Source organism: Oncorhynchus kisutch, linkage group LG19, assembly GCF_002021735.2.
Source record: "Oncorhynchus kisutch isolate 150728-3 linkage group LG19, Okis_V2, whole genome shotgun sequence".
NCBI lineage: Eukaryota > Metazoa > Chordata > Actinopteri > Salmoniformes > Salmonidae > Oncorhynchus > Oncorhynchus kisutch.
In genome coordinates this window covers 60,802,266-60,816,974 of record NC_034192.2, presented here as the reverse complement: position 1 = coordinate 60,816,974, position 14,709 = coordinate 60,802,266, and the positions used below count along the sequence as shown (strand labels likewise).

Sequence of the window (14,709 nt, the reverse complement as noted above, 5' to 3'; positions counted from 1 at the left end):
CTCCCCTACCAGCCCCCTGTAACTAGCCACCAGGAACATGGGCGAGAGGTGGGATGTCACATCCTTCCCGCCTGGGATGGGCTGTGTGTTTCGTGGGAGGCTTTTAAGGTCAACAGAAATGGAAGGATACTCAGAACACATTCTGCATGGTTGTTCTCTACTATTTCCAAGGCTTGTTATTCTTGTTATTCAATGTTCATTGTTACTCTCTCCCTGGAATGGAAGTCTCCTTCAGGATTTCAGGGTCTGCTGGATGTTTTAGGAATTAGGTTCTCTAGCTGATGGAGACAGGCTGGATTATGAAGGGTTAAACACAACAGGGCCTTGTCTGTCTGCGGCTGTGTCAGACTCACCCACACACTGATGTGTGTAGACAGAGGGCATCCTTGGTCTCTGCTCCTTCATCATCTTCCTGCTTCGGTTCTCCAGTCCATACAATAGGATCTCTATGCTCCAGTCTGATACCTCTCCTTTCGTCTCTCCTCCCTTTCTTCCACCCCCCCCCCCCCTCCTCCCCCTCCCTCTCTTCCACCCCCTCCTCCCGCCTCCCTCTCTCCCCCAGGGTTGCCATGGCCACGGCCTCCTCCCAGGTGCTGATACCAGATGTGAACCTGAACGAAGCCTTTGATAACTTTGCCCTGGACTTTTCCAGAGAGAAGAAGATCCTAGAGGGACTGGACTACCTGACAGGTGAGAGAGAGGGAGGGAGAGGGAGGGAGAGGGAGGGAGGGAGAGAGGGAGAGAGGCTTTCACAAAGAATATAAGACAGCACCACTGTTGGCAAATAATGAACCTGTCTGTCGATCAATGTCCATCCTGCAATGCCTCTGGAGGTGTTATATCGTTTTGTTGAAACACAAACGACCACCGGAAGACGTACAGAAGTAACGTAGAATAAATCTGACAAAAAATGTACTACACTTTGTGTTTAGTTGACTGGTACAATGCACATTGTCTGAAATTATGTCTAGATATTGATGTTTCCATTGTTGACACTGTAGCTCCCACCCTACACACTCAAACAGGAAAACATCTGTAGGCCAGGGGACTGTCCAAATGAAATATTACTGTCCTCTGGCATCAAGTACACATCTATGAATGCTCTCATGTGCTGTCCTCTGGCTTCAAGTACACATCTATGAATGCTCTCATGTGCTGTCCTCTGGCATCAAGTACACATCTATGAATGACCTCGTGTGCTGTCCTCTGGCATCAAGTACACATCTATGAATGCTCTCATGTGCTGTCCCTGTGGCATCATGTACATATCTATGAATGCTCTCATGTGCTGTCCCTGTGGCATCATGTACACATCTATGAATGCTCGCATGTGCTGTCCCTCTGGCATCAAGTACACATCTATGAATGCTCTCATGTGCTGTCCACTGGCATCAAGTACACATCTATGAATGCTCTCATGTGCTGTCCTCCGGGATGAAGTACACATCTATGAATGCTCTCGTGTGCTGTCCTCTGGCATCAAGTACACATCTATGAATGCTCTCATGTGCTGTCCCTGTGGCATCATGTACACATCTATGAATGCTCTCATGTGCTTTCCCTGTGGCATCATGTACACATCTATGAATGCTCTCATGTGCTTTCCCTGTGGCATCATGTACACATCTATGAATGCTCTCATGTGCTGTCCCTGTGGCATCATGTACACATCTATGAATGCTCTCATGTGCTGTCCCTGTGGCATCATGTACACATCTATGAATGCTCTCATGTGCTGTCCCTCTGGCATCAAGTACACATCTATGAATGCTCTCATGTGCTGTCCTGTGGCATCATGTACACATCTATGAATGCTCTCATGTGCTGTCCTCTGGCATCAAGTACACATCTATGAATGCTCTCATGTGCTGTCCCTCTGGCATCAAGTACACATCTATGAATGCTCTCATGTGCTGTCCTCTGGCATCAAGTACACATCTATGAATGCTCTCATGTGCTGTCCTCTGGCATCAAGTACACATCTATGAATGCTCTCATGTGCTGTTCTCCAGGATCAAGTACACATCTATGAATGCTCTCATGTGCTGTCCTCTGGCATCAAGTACACATCTATGAATGATCTCATGTGCTGTCCTCTGGCATCATGTACACATCTATGAATGCTTTCATGTGCTGTCCCTCTGGCATCAAGTACACATCTATGAATGCTCTCATGTGCTGTCCTCCGGGAAAGTACACATCTATGAATGCTCTCATGTGCTGTCCTCTGGCATCAAGTACACATCTATGAATGCTCTCATGTGCTGTCCTCTGGCATCAAGTACACCTCTATGAATGTTCTCGTGTGCTGTCCCTGTGGCATCAAGTACACATCTAGTATTGTTTTGAATAAATCCAGTCCAACACTAATCTATCCCTTGTTTGACCCTGTAGCTCCCAGTCCTCCCTCCATACGTGATGAGCTGTGTACTGCCTCCCACGACACCATCACAGTTCACTGGACGTCTGAGGACGAATTCAGCGTCACCTCCTACGAACTGCAGTACACCATCTACACCGGCCAGACCAACTTCATCAGTAAGTACCGTGTACAAACCGTGTTTGTCCCTCCTGTCTTTGGTCCTAGACTACTTTACACGCAGAGCTGCAGACGGTGCATGTTATTGGTCCAGTCTTCACCTTCTTCACTCGTCCAGTTTTCAGAGGGTCTTACGGTTTTTCTGGTCTTGTAGTTTTAACCATGTCAACGTGTGGACCGAAGTCTTCACATTCTCTGGTCTGTATTTAAATTATCTGCAAGTTATTGAAAGTACTCTGGCCTGAAAGGCGGTTCCATCATGTTGGACTACTTTATAATACAGTAACCTACAGTAAGAAGAGATAGGGTTGGACTACTTTATAATACAGTAACCTACAGTAAGAAGAGATAGGATTGGACTACTTTATAATACAGTAAGAAGGGATAGGGTTGGACTACTTTATAACACAGTAACCTACAGTAAGAAGAGATAGGATTGGACTACTTTATAATACAGTAAGAAGAGATAGGGTTGGACTACTTTATAATACAGTAAGAAGAGATAGGGTTGGACTACTTTATAATACAGTAAGAAGAGATAGGGTTGGACTACTTTATAACACAGTAACCTACAGTAAGAAGAGATAGGGTTGGACTACTTTATAATACAGTAAGAAGAGATAGGGTTGGACTACTTTATAATACAGTAACCTACAGTAGGAAGAGATAGGGTTGGACTACTTTATAATACAGTAAACTACAGTAGGAAGAGATAGGGTTGGACTACTTTATAACACAGTAACCTACAGTAAGAAAAGATAGGGTTGGACTACTTTATAATACAGTAAGAAGGGATAGGGTTGGGACTACTTTATAATACAGTAACCTACAGTAAGAAGAGATAGGGTTGGACTACTTTATAATACAGTAAGAAGGGATAGGGTTGGACTACTTTATAATACAGTAAGAAGGGATAGGGTGGGACTACTTTATAACACAGTAACCTACAGTAAGAAAAGATAGGGTTGGACTACTTTATAATACAGTAAGAAGGGATAGGGTTGGACTACTTTATAATACAGTAACCTACAGTAAGAAGAGATAGGGTTGGACTACTTTATAATACAGTAAGAAGGGATAGGGTTGGACTACTTTATAATACAGTAACCTACAGTAGGAAGAGATAGGGTTGGACTACTTTATAATACAGTAACCTACAGTAAGAAGAGATAGGGTTGGACTACGTTATAATACAGTAACCTACAGTAAGAAGGGATAGGGTTGGACTACTTTATAATACAGTAAGAAGGGATAGGGTTGGACTACTTTATAATACAGTAATAAGGGATAGGGTTGGACTACGTTATAATACAGTAACCTACAGTAAGAAGAGATAGGGTTGGATTACTTTATAATACAGTAAGAAGAGATAGGGTTGGACTACTTTATAATACAGTAACCTACAGTAAGAAGAGATAGGGTTGGACTACTTTATAATACAGTAAGAAGGGATAGGGTTGGACTACTTTATAATACAGTAAGAAGGGATAGGGTTGGATTACTTTATAATACAGTAAGAAGAGATAGGGTTGGACTACTTTATAATACAGTAACCTACAGTAAGAAGAGATAGGGTTGGACTACTTTATAATACAGTAACCTACAGTAAGAAGAGATAGGGTTGGACTACTTTATAATACAGTAAGAAGGGATAGGGTTGGACTACTTCATAAAACAATTACCTACAGTAAGAAGAGATAGGGTTGGACTACTTTATAATACAGTAAGAAGGGATAGGGTTGGACTACTTTATAACACAGTAAGAAGAGATAGGGTTGGACTACTTTATAATACAGTAAGAAGAGATAGGGTTGGACTACTTTATAATACAGTAACCTACAGTAAGAAGAGATAGGGTTGGACTACTTTATAATACAGTGACCTACAGTAAGAAGAGATAGGATTGGACTACTTTATAATACAGTAAGAAGGGATAGGGTTGGACTACTTTATAACACAGTAACCTACAGTAAGAAGAGATAGGATTGGACTACTTTATAATACAGTAAGAAGAGATAGGGTTGGACTACTTTATAATACAGTAACCTACAGTAGGAAGAGATAGGGTTGGACTACTTTATAATACAGTAACCTACAGTAGGAAGAGATAGGGTTGGACTACTTTATAACACAGTAACCTACAGTAAGAAAAGATAGGGTTGGACTACTTTATAATACAGTAAGAAGGGATAGGGTTGGGACTACTTTATAATACAGTAAGAAGAGAGAGGGTTGGACTACTTTATAATACAGTAAGAAGGGATAGGGTTGGACTACTTTATAATACAGTAAGAAGGGATAGGGTGGGACTACTTTATAACACAGTAACCTACAGTAAGAAAAGATAGGGTTGGACTACTTTATAATACAGTAAGAAGGGATAGGGTTGGACTACTTTATAATACAGTAACCTACAGTAAGAAGAGATAGGGTTGGACTACTTTATAATACAGTAAGAAGGGATAGGGTGGGACTACTTTATAATACAGTAACCTACAGTAAGAAGGGATAGGGTTGGACTACTTTATAATACAGTAAGAAGGGATAGGGTTGGACTACTTTATAATACAGTAATAAGGGATAGGGTTGGACTACGTTATAATACAGTAACCTACAGTAAGAAGAGATAGGGTTGGATTACTTTATAATACAGTAAGAAGAGATAGGGTTGGACTACTTTATAATACAGTAACCTACAGTAAGAAGAGATAGGGTTGGACTACTTTATAATACAGTAAGAAGGGATAGGGTTGGACTACTTTATAATACAGTAAGAAGGGATAGGGTTGGATTACTTTATAATACAGTAAGAAGAGATAGGGTTGGACTACTTTATAATACAGTAACCTACAGTAAGAAGAGATAGGGTTGGACTACTTTATAATACAGTAACCTACAGTAAGAAGAGATAGGGTTGGACTACTTTATAATACAGTAACCTACAGTAAGAAGAGATAGGGTTGGACTACTTTATAATACAGTAACCTACAGTAAGAAGAGATAGGGTTGGACTACTTTATAATACAGTAAGAAGGGATAGGGTTGGACTACTTCATAAAACAATTACCTACAGTAAGAAGAGATAGGGTTGGACTACTTTATAATACAGTAAGAAGGGATAGGGTTGGACTACTTTATAATACAGTAACCTACAGTAAGAAGAGATAGGGTTGGACTACGTTATAATACAGTAACCTACAGTAAGAAGAGAGGGTTGGACTACTTTATAATACAGTAAGAAGAGATAGGGTTGGACTACGTTATAATACAGTAACCTACAGTAAGAAGAGATAGGGTTGGACTACGTTATAATACAGTAACCTACAGTAAGAAGAGATAGGGTTGGACTACTTTATAATACAGTAAGAAGAGATAGGGTTGGACTACTTTATAATACAGTAAGAAGAGATAGGGTTGGACTACTTTATAACACAGTAACCTACAGTAAGAAGAGATAGGGTTGGACTACTTTATAATACAGTAAGAAGAGATAGGGTTGGACTACTTTATAATACAGTAACCTACAGTAGGAAGAGATAGGGTTGGACTACTTTATAATACAGTAACCTACAGTAGGAAGAGATAGGGTTGGACTACTTTATAACACAGTAACCTACAGTAAGAAAAGATAGGGTTGGACTACTTTATAATACAGTAAGAAGGGATAGGGTTGGGACTACTTTATAATACAGTAACCTACAGTAAGAAGAGATAGGGTTGGACTACTTTATAATACAGTAAGAAGGGATAGGGTTGGACTACTTTATAATACAGTAAGAAGGGATAGGGTGGGACTACTTTATAACACAGTAACCTACAGTAAGAAAAGATAGGGTTGGACTACTTTATAATACAGTAAGAAGGGATAGGGTTGGACTACTTTATAATACAGCAACCTACAGTAAGAAGAGATAGGGTTGGACTACTTTATAATACAGTAAGAAGGGATAGGGTGGGACTACTTTATAACACAGTAACCTACAGTAAGAAAAGATAGGGTTGGACTACTTTATAATACAGTAAGAAGAGATAGGGTTGGACTACTTTATAATACAGTAAGAAGGGATAGGGTTGGACTACTTTATAATACAGTAACCTACAGTAGGAAGAGATAGGGTTGGACTACTTTATAATACAGTAACCTACAGTAAGAAGAGATAGGGTTGGACTACTTTATAATACAGTAACCTACAGTAAGAAGGGATAGGGTTGGACTACTTTATAATACAGTAAGAAGGGATAGGGTTGGACTACTTTATAATACAGTAATAAGGGATAGGGTTGGACTACGTTATAATACAGTAACCTACAGTAAGAAGAGATAGGGTTGGATTACTTTATAATACAGTAAGAAGAGATAGGGTTGGACTACTTTATAATACAGTAACCTACAGTAAGAAGAGATAGGGTTGGACTACTTTATAATACAGTAAGAAGGGATAGGGTTGGACTACTTTATAATACAGTAAGAAGGGATAGGGTTGGATTACTTTATAATACAGTAAGAAGAGATAGGGTTGGACTACTTTATAATACAGTAACCTACAGTAAGAAGAGATAGGGTTGGACTACTTTATAATACAGTAACCTACAGTAAGAAGAGATAGGGTTGGACTACTTTATAATACAGTAACCTACAGTAAGAAGAGATAGGGTTGGACTACTTTATAATACAGTAAGAAGGGATAGGGTTGGACTACTTCATAAAACAATTACCTACAGTAAGAAGAGATAGGGTTGGACTACTTTATAATACAGTAAGAAGGGATAGGGTTGGACTACTTTATAACACAGTAAGAAGAGATAGGGTTGGACTACTTTATAATACAGTAAGAAGAGATAGGGTTGGACTACTTTATAATACAGTAACCTACAGTAAGAAGAGATAGGGTTGGACTACTTTATAATACAGTAACCTACAGTAAGAAGAGATAGGATTGGACTACTTTATAATACAGTAAGAAGGGATAGGGTTGGACTACTTTATAACACAGTAACCTACAGTAAGAAGAGATAGGATTGGACTACTTTATAATACAGTAAGAAGAGATAGGGTTGGACTACTTTATAATACAGTAACCTACAGTAGGAAGAGATAGGGTTGGACTACTTTATAATACAGTAACCTACAGTAGGAAGAGATAGGGTTGGACTACTTTATAACACAGTAACCTACAGTAAGAAAAGATAGGGTTGGACTACTTTATAATACAGTAAGAAGGGATAGGGTTGGGACTACTTTATAATACAGTAAGAAGAGAGAGGGTTGGACTACTTTATAATACAGTAAGAAGGGATAGGGTTGGACTACTTTATAATACAGTAAGAAGGGATAGGGTGGGACTACTTTATAACACAGTAACCTACAGTAAGAAAAGATAGGGTTGGACTACTTTATAATACAGTAAGAAGGGATAGGGTTGGACTACTTTATAATACAGTAACCTACAGTAAGAAGAGATAGGGTTGGACTACTTTATAATACAGTAAGAAGGGATAGGGTGGGACTACTTTATAACACAGTAACCTACAGTAAGAAAAGATAGGGTTGGACTACTTTATAATACAGTAAGAAGAGATAGGGTTGGACTACTTTATAATACAGTAAGAAGGGATAGGGTTGGACTACTTTATAATACAGTAACCTACAGTAGGAAGAGATAGGGTTGGACTACTTTATAATACAGTAACCTACAGTAAGAAGAGATAGGGTTGGACTACTTTATAATACAGTAACCTACAGTAAGAAGGGATAGGGTTGGACTACTTTATAATACAGTAAGAAGGGATAGGGTTGGACTACTTTATAATACAGTAATAAGGGATAGGGTTGGACAACGTTATAATACAGTAACCTACAGTAAGAAGAGATAGGGTTGGATTACTTTATAATACAGTAAGAAGAGATAGGGTTGGACTACTTTATAATACAGTAACCTACAGTAAGAAGAGATAGGGTTGGACTACTTTATAATACAGTAAGAAGGGATAGGGTTGGACTACTTTATAATACAGTAAGAAGGGATAGGGTTGGATTACTTTATAATACAGTAAGAAGAGATAGGGTTGGACTACTTTATAATACAGTAACCTACAGTAAGAAGAGATAGGGTTGGACTACTTTATAATACAGTAACCTACAGTAAGAAGAGATAGGGTTGGACTACTTTATAATACAGTAACCTACAGTAAGAAGAGATAGGGTTGGACTACTTTATAATACAGTAAGAAGGGATAGGGTTGGACTACTTCATAAAACAATTACCTACAGTAAGAAGAGATAGGGTTGGACTACTTTATAATACAGTAAGAAGGGATAGGGTTGGACTACTTTATAACACAGTAAGAAGAGATAGGGTTGGACTACTTTATAATACAGTAAGAAGAGATAGGGTTGGACTACTTTATAATACAGTAACCTACAGTAAGAAGAGATAGGGTTGGACTACTTTATAATACAGTAACCTACAGTAAGAAGAGATAGGATTGGACTACTTTATAATACAGTAAGAAGGGATAGGGTTGGACTACTTTATAACACAGTAACCTACAGTAAGAAGAGATAGGATTGGACTACTTTATAATACAGTAAGAAGAGATAGGGTTGGACTACTTTATAATACAGTAACCTACAGTAGGAAGAGATAGGGTTGGACTACTTTATAATACAGTAACCTACAGTAGGAAGAGATAGGGTTGGACTACTTTATAACACAGTAACCTACAGTAAGAAAAGATAGGGTTGGACTACTTTATAATACAGTAAGAAGGGATAGGGTTGGGACTACTTTATAATACAGTAAGAAGAGAGAGGGTTGGACTACTTTATAATACAGTAAGAAGGGATAGGGTTGGACTACTTTATAATACAGTAAGAAGGGATAGGGTGGGACTACTTTATAACACAGTAACCTACAGTAAGAAAAGATAGGGTTGGACTACTTTATAATACAGTAAGAAGGGATAGGGTTGGACTACTTTATAATACAGTAACCTACAGTAAGAAGAGATAGGGTTGGACTACTTTATAATACAGTAAGAAGGGATAGGGTGGGACTACTTTATAACACAGTAACCTACAGTAAGAAAAGATAGGGTTGGACTACTTTATAATACAGTAAGAAGAGATAGGGTTGGACTACTTTATAATACAGTAAGAAGGGATAGGGTTGGACTACTTTATAATACAGTAACCTACAGTAGGAAGAGATAGGGTTGGACTACTTTATAATACAGTAACCTACAGTAAGAAGAGATAGGGTTGGACTACTTTATAATACAGTAACCTACAGTAAGAAGGGATAGGGTTGGACTACTTTATAATACAGTAAGAAGGGATAGGGTTGGACTACTTTATAATACAGTAATAAGGGATAGGGTTGGACAACGTTATAATACAGTAACCTACAGTAAGAAGAGATAGGGTTGGATTACTTTATAATACAGTAAGAAGAGATAGGGTTGGACTACTTTATAATACAGTAACCTACAGTAAGAAGAGATAGGGTTGGACTACTTTATAATACAGTAAGAAGGGATAGGGTTGGACTACTTTATAATACAGTAAGAAGGGATAGGGTTGGATTACTTTATAATACAGTAAGAAGAGATAGGGTTGGACTACTTTATAATACAGTAACCTACAGTAAGAAGAGATAGGGTTGGACTACTTTATAATACAGTAACCTACAGTAAGAAGAGATAGGGTTGGACTACTTTATAATACAGTAACCTACAGTAAGAAGAGATAGGGTTGGACTACTTTATAATACAGTAACCTACAGTAAGAAGAGATAGGGTTGGACTACTTTATAATACAGTAAGAAGGGATAGGGGGGTTGGACTACTTCATAAAACAATTACCTACAGTAAGAAGAGATAGGGTTGGACTACTTTATAATACAGTAAGAAGGGATAGGGTTGGACTACTTTATAATACAGTAACCTACAGTAAGAAGAGATAGGGTTGGACTACGTTATAATACAGTAACCTACAGTAAGAAGAGAGGGTTGGACTACTTTATAATACAGTAAGAAGAGATAGGGTTGGACTACGTTATAATACAGTAACCTACAGTAAGAAGAGATAGGGTTGGACTACGTTATAATACAGTAACCTACAGTAAGAAGAGATAGGGTTGGACTACTTTATAATACAGTAAGAAGAGATAGGGTTGGACTACGTTATAATACAGTAACCTACAGTAAGAAGAGATAGGGTTGGACTACTTTATAATACAGTAAGAAGAGATAGGGTTGGACTACTTTATAATACAGTAAGAAGGGATAGGGTTGGATTACTTTATAATACAGTAAGAAGAGATAGGGTTGGACTACTTTATAATACAGTAACCTACAGTAAGAAGGGATAGGGTTGGACTACTTTATAATACAGTAACCTACAGTAAGAAGAGATAGGGTTGGACTACTTTATAATACAGTAACCTACAGTAAGAAGGGATAGGGTTGGACTACTTTATAATACAGTAAGAAGACATAGGGTTGGACTACTTTATAATACAGTAAGAAGAGATAGGGTTGGACTACGTTATAATACAGTAAGAAGGGATAGGGTTGGACTACTTTATAATACAGTAACCTACAGTAAGAAGAGATAGGGTTGGACTACTTTATAATACAGTAACCTACAGTAAGAAGAGATAGGGTTGGACTACGTTATAATACAGTAACCTACAGTAAGAAGAGATAGGGTTGGACTACTTTATAATACAGTAAGAAGAGATAGGGTTGGACTACGTTATAATACAGTAACCTACAGTAAGAAGAGATAGGGTTGGACTACGTTATAATACAGTAACCTACAGTAAGAAGAGATAGGGTTGGACTACGTTATAATACAGTAAGAAGAGATAGGGTTGGACTACTTTATATAACACTGAATGTTGCTGGTTTGCACTCTATCCCGTTATGTAACAGCCATATTTTAGCAACAGCTTTGTAATGCCATGCAGTTACTGTACTGACATCAAGATAACATGTCATTTGGGAACATCAGCTGTTCCAGTTTGTCTGTATCACCATTTATGGACTATAGTACCTTGAGTGAGTGGACTGGGTGACACTTTTGAGGGGCATTGAGGAGAGGAGGGAAGAGGAGATTTACTGAAGTGTAGAGCAGAGGAGATAATAGCAGGTATAGGCCTAGCAGATAATGTCAGGCTGCCGTGGCAGGACACAGGAGGAGGAACTGACAGTAGAGTGGGAGAACATAGTAGGATGAACTGACAGTAGAGTGGCAGGATGAACTGACAGTAGAGTGGGAGAACATAGTAGGATGAACTGACAGTAGAGTGGGAGAACATTGTAGGATGAACAGACAGTAGAGTCGGAGAACATAGCAGGATGAACTGACTGTAGAGTGGGAGAACATAGTACGATGAACTGACAGTAGAGTGGGAGAACATAGCAGGATGAACTGACAGTAGAGTGGGAGAACATAGTAGGATGAACTGGCAGTATGGTGGGAGAACATAGCAGGATGAACTGACAGTAGAGTGGCAGGATGAACTGACAGTAGAGTGGGAGAACATAGTAGGATGAACTGACAGTAGAGTGGGAGAACATTGTAGGATGAACAGACAGTAGAGTCGGAGAACATAGCAGGATGAACTGACTGTAGAGTGGGAGAACATAGTAGGATGAACTGACAGTAGAGTGGGAGAACATAGCAGGATGAACTGACAGTAGAGTGGGAGAACATAGTAGGATGAACTGGCAGTATGGTGGGAGAACATAGCAGGATGAACTGACAGTAGAGTGGGAGAACATAGCAGGATGAACTGACAGTAGAGTGGGAGAACATAGTAGGATGAACTGGCAGTATGGTGGGAGAACATAGCAGGATGAACTGACAGTAGAGTGGGAGAACATAGCAGGATGAACTGACAGTAGAGTGGGAAAACATAGTAGGATGAACAGACAGTAGAGTGGCAGGATGAACTGACAGTAGAGAGGGAGAACATAGTAGGATGAACTGGCAGTAGAGTGGGAGGATGAACTGGCAATAGAGTGGGAGAACATAGCAGGATGAACTGACAGTAGAGTGGGAGGATGAACTGGCAGTAGAGTGGGAGAACATAGTAGGATGAACTGGCAGTAGAGTGGGAGGATGAACTGGCAGTAGAGTGGGATAACATAGCAGGATGAACTGACAGTAGAGTGGGAGGATGAACTGGCAGTAGAGTGGGAGAACATAGTAGGATGAACTGGCAGTAGAGTGGGAGGATGAACTGGCAGTAGAGTGGGAGGATGAACTGGCAGTAGAGTGGGAGGATGAACTGGCAGTAGAGTGGGAGGACACGGGAGGAATAGCTGACAGTAGAGTGCCACTCTCACATGTGGAGCTAGATGGCCCTGGGACAGATTGGAGTATCCTGTCACATACAGTTGAAGTCGGAAGTTTACAGACACTTAGGTTGGAGTCATTAAAACTTGTTTTTCAACCACTCCACTAATTTCTTGTTAACAAACTATAGTTTTGGCAAGTCGGTTAGGACATCTACTTTGTGCATGACACAAGTAATGTTTCAAACAATTGTTTTCAGACAGATTATTTCACTTATCATAATTCCAGTGGGTCAGAAGTTTACATACAATAAGTTGACTATGCCTTTAAACAGCTTGAAACATTCCAGAAAATGATTTCATGGCTTTAGAAGCTTCTGATAGGCTAATTGACATCATTTGAGTCAATTGGAGGTGTACCTGTGGATGTATTTCAAGGCCTAACTTCAAACCCAGTGCCTCTTTGCTTGACATCATGGGAAAATCAAAAGAAATCAGCCAAGACCTCAGAAAAAAAATGTAGACCTCCACAAGTCTGGTTCATCCTTGGGAGCAATTTCAAAACACCTGAAGGTACCACGTCCATCTGTACAAACAATAGTATGCAAGTATAAACACCATGGGACCACGCAGGCTTCATACCGCTCAGGAAGGACACACATTCTGTCTCCTAGAGATGAACGTACTTTGGTGCGAAAAGTGCAAATCAATCCCAAAACAACAGCAAAGGACCTTGTGAAGATGCTGGAGGAAACGGGTACAAAATGATCTATATCCACAGTCATTTTATTTTACCTTTATTTAACTAGGCAAGTCAGTTAAGAACAAATTCTTATTTACAATGACAGCCTAGGAACAGTGGGTTAACTTCCTGTTCAGGGCCAGAAAGACAGATTTGTACCTTGTCAGCTCGGGGGTTTGAACTTACAACCTTCCAGTTACTAGTCCAATGCTCTAAACACTAGGCTACACTGCCACCCCAAAATCCTATATCGACATAACCTGAAAGGCCGCTCAGCAAGGAAGAAGCCACTGCTCCAAAACCACCATAAAAAAGCCAGACTACGGTTTACAACTGCACATGGGGACAAAGATTGTACTTTTTGGAGAAATGTCCTCTGGTCTGATGAAACAAAAATAGAACTGTTAGGCCATAATGACCATCGTTATGTTTGGAGGATAAAGGGGAGGCTTGCAAGCTGAAGAATACCATCCCAAGAATGAAGTATGGGGGTGGCAGCATCATGTTATGGGGGTGCTTTGCTACAGGAGGGACTGGTGCACTTCACAAAATAGATGGCATCATGAGGGAGAAAATTATGTGGATATAGTGAAGCAACATCTCAAGACATCAGTCAGGATGTTAAAGCTTGGTCGCAAATAGGTCTTCCAAATGGACAATGACTCAAGCATACTTCCAAAGTTGTGGCAAAATGGCTTATGGACAACAAAGTCAAGGTATTATTGGAGTGGCCATCACAAAGCCCTGACCTCAATCCTATAAAAAATGTGTGCAGAACTGAAAAAGCATGTGTAAGCAAGGAGGCCTACAAGCCTGACTCAGTTACACCAGCTCTGTCAGGAGGAATGGGCCAAAATTCACCCAACTTATTGTGGGAAGCTTGTGGAAGGCTACCCGAAACATTTGACCCAAGTTAAACAATTTGAAGGCAATGCTACCAAATACTAATTGAGTGTATGTAAACTTCTGACCCACTGGGAATGTGATGAAAGAAATAAAAGCTGAACTAAATCATTCTCTCTTCTATTATTCTGACATTTCACATTCTTAAAATAAAGTGGTGATCCTAACTGACCTAAAACAGGGGATTTTTACTGGCATTGAATGTCAGGAATTGTGAAAA

At 39.5% G+C, this 14,709-nt stretch overlaps 1 protein-coding gene across 1 annotated transcript in view; it reads left to right on the top strand.

Moving 5' to 3' along the window:
- Nucleotides 1-14,709, top strand: part of LOC109886016 (probable E3 ubiquitin-protein ligase MID2) — a 204,902-nt gene that overhangs the window by 163,744 nt on the left and 26,449 nt on the right. Inside the window, 2 exon segments of the mRNA XM_031797035.1 lie at nucleotides 563-690; nucleotides 2,395-2,538. Coding sequence (XP_031652895.1) covers nucleotides 563-690; nucleotides 2,395-2,538 — 272 coding nt within the window.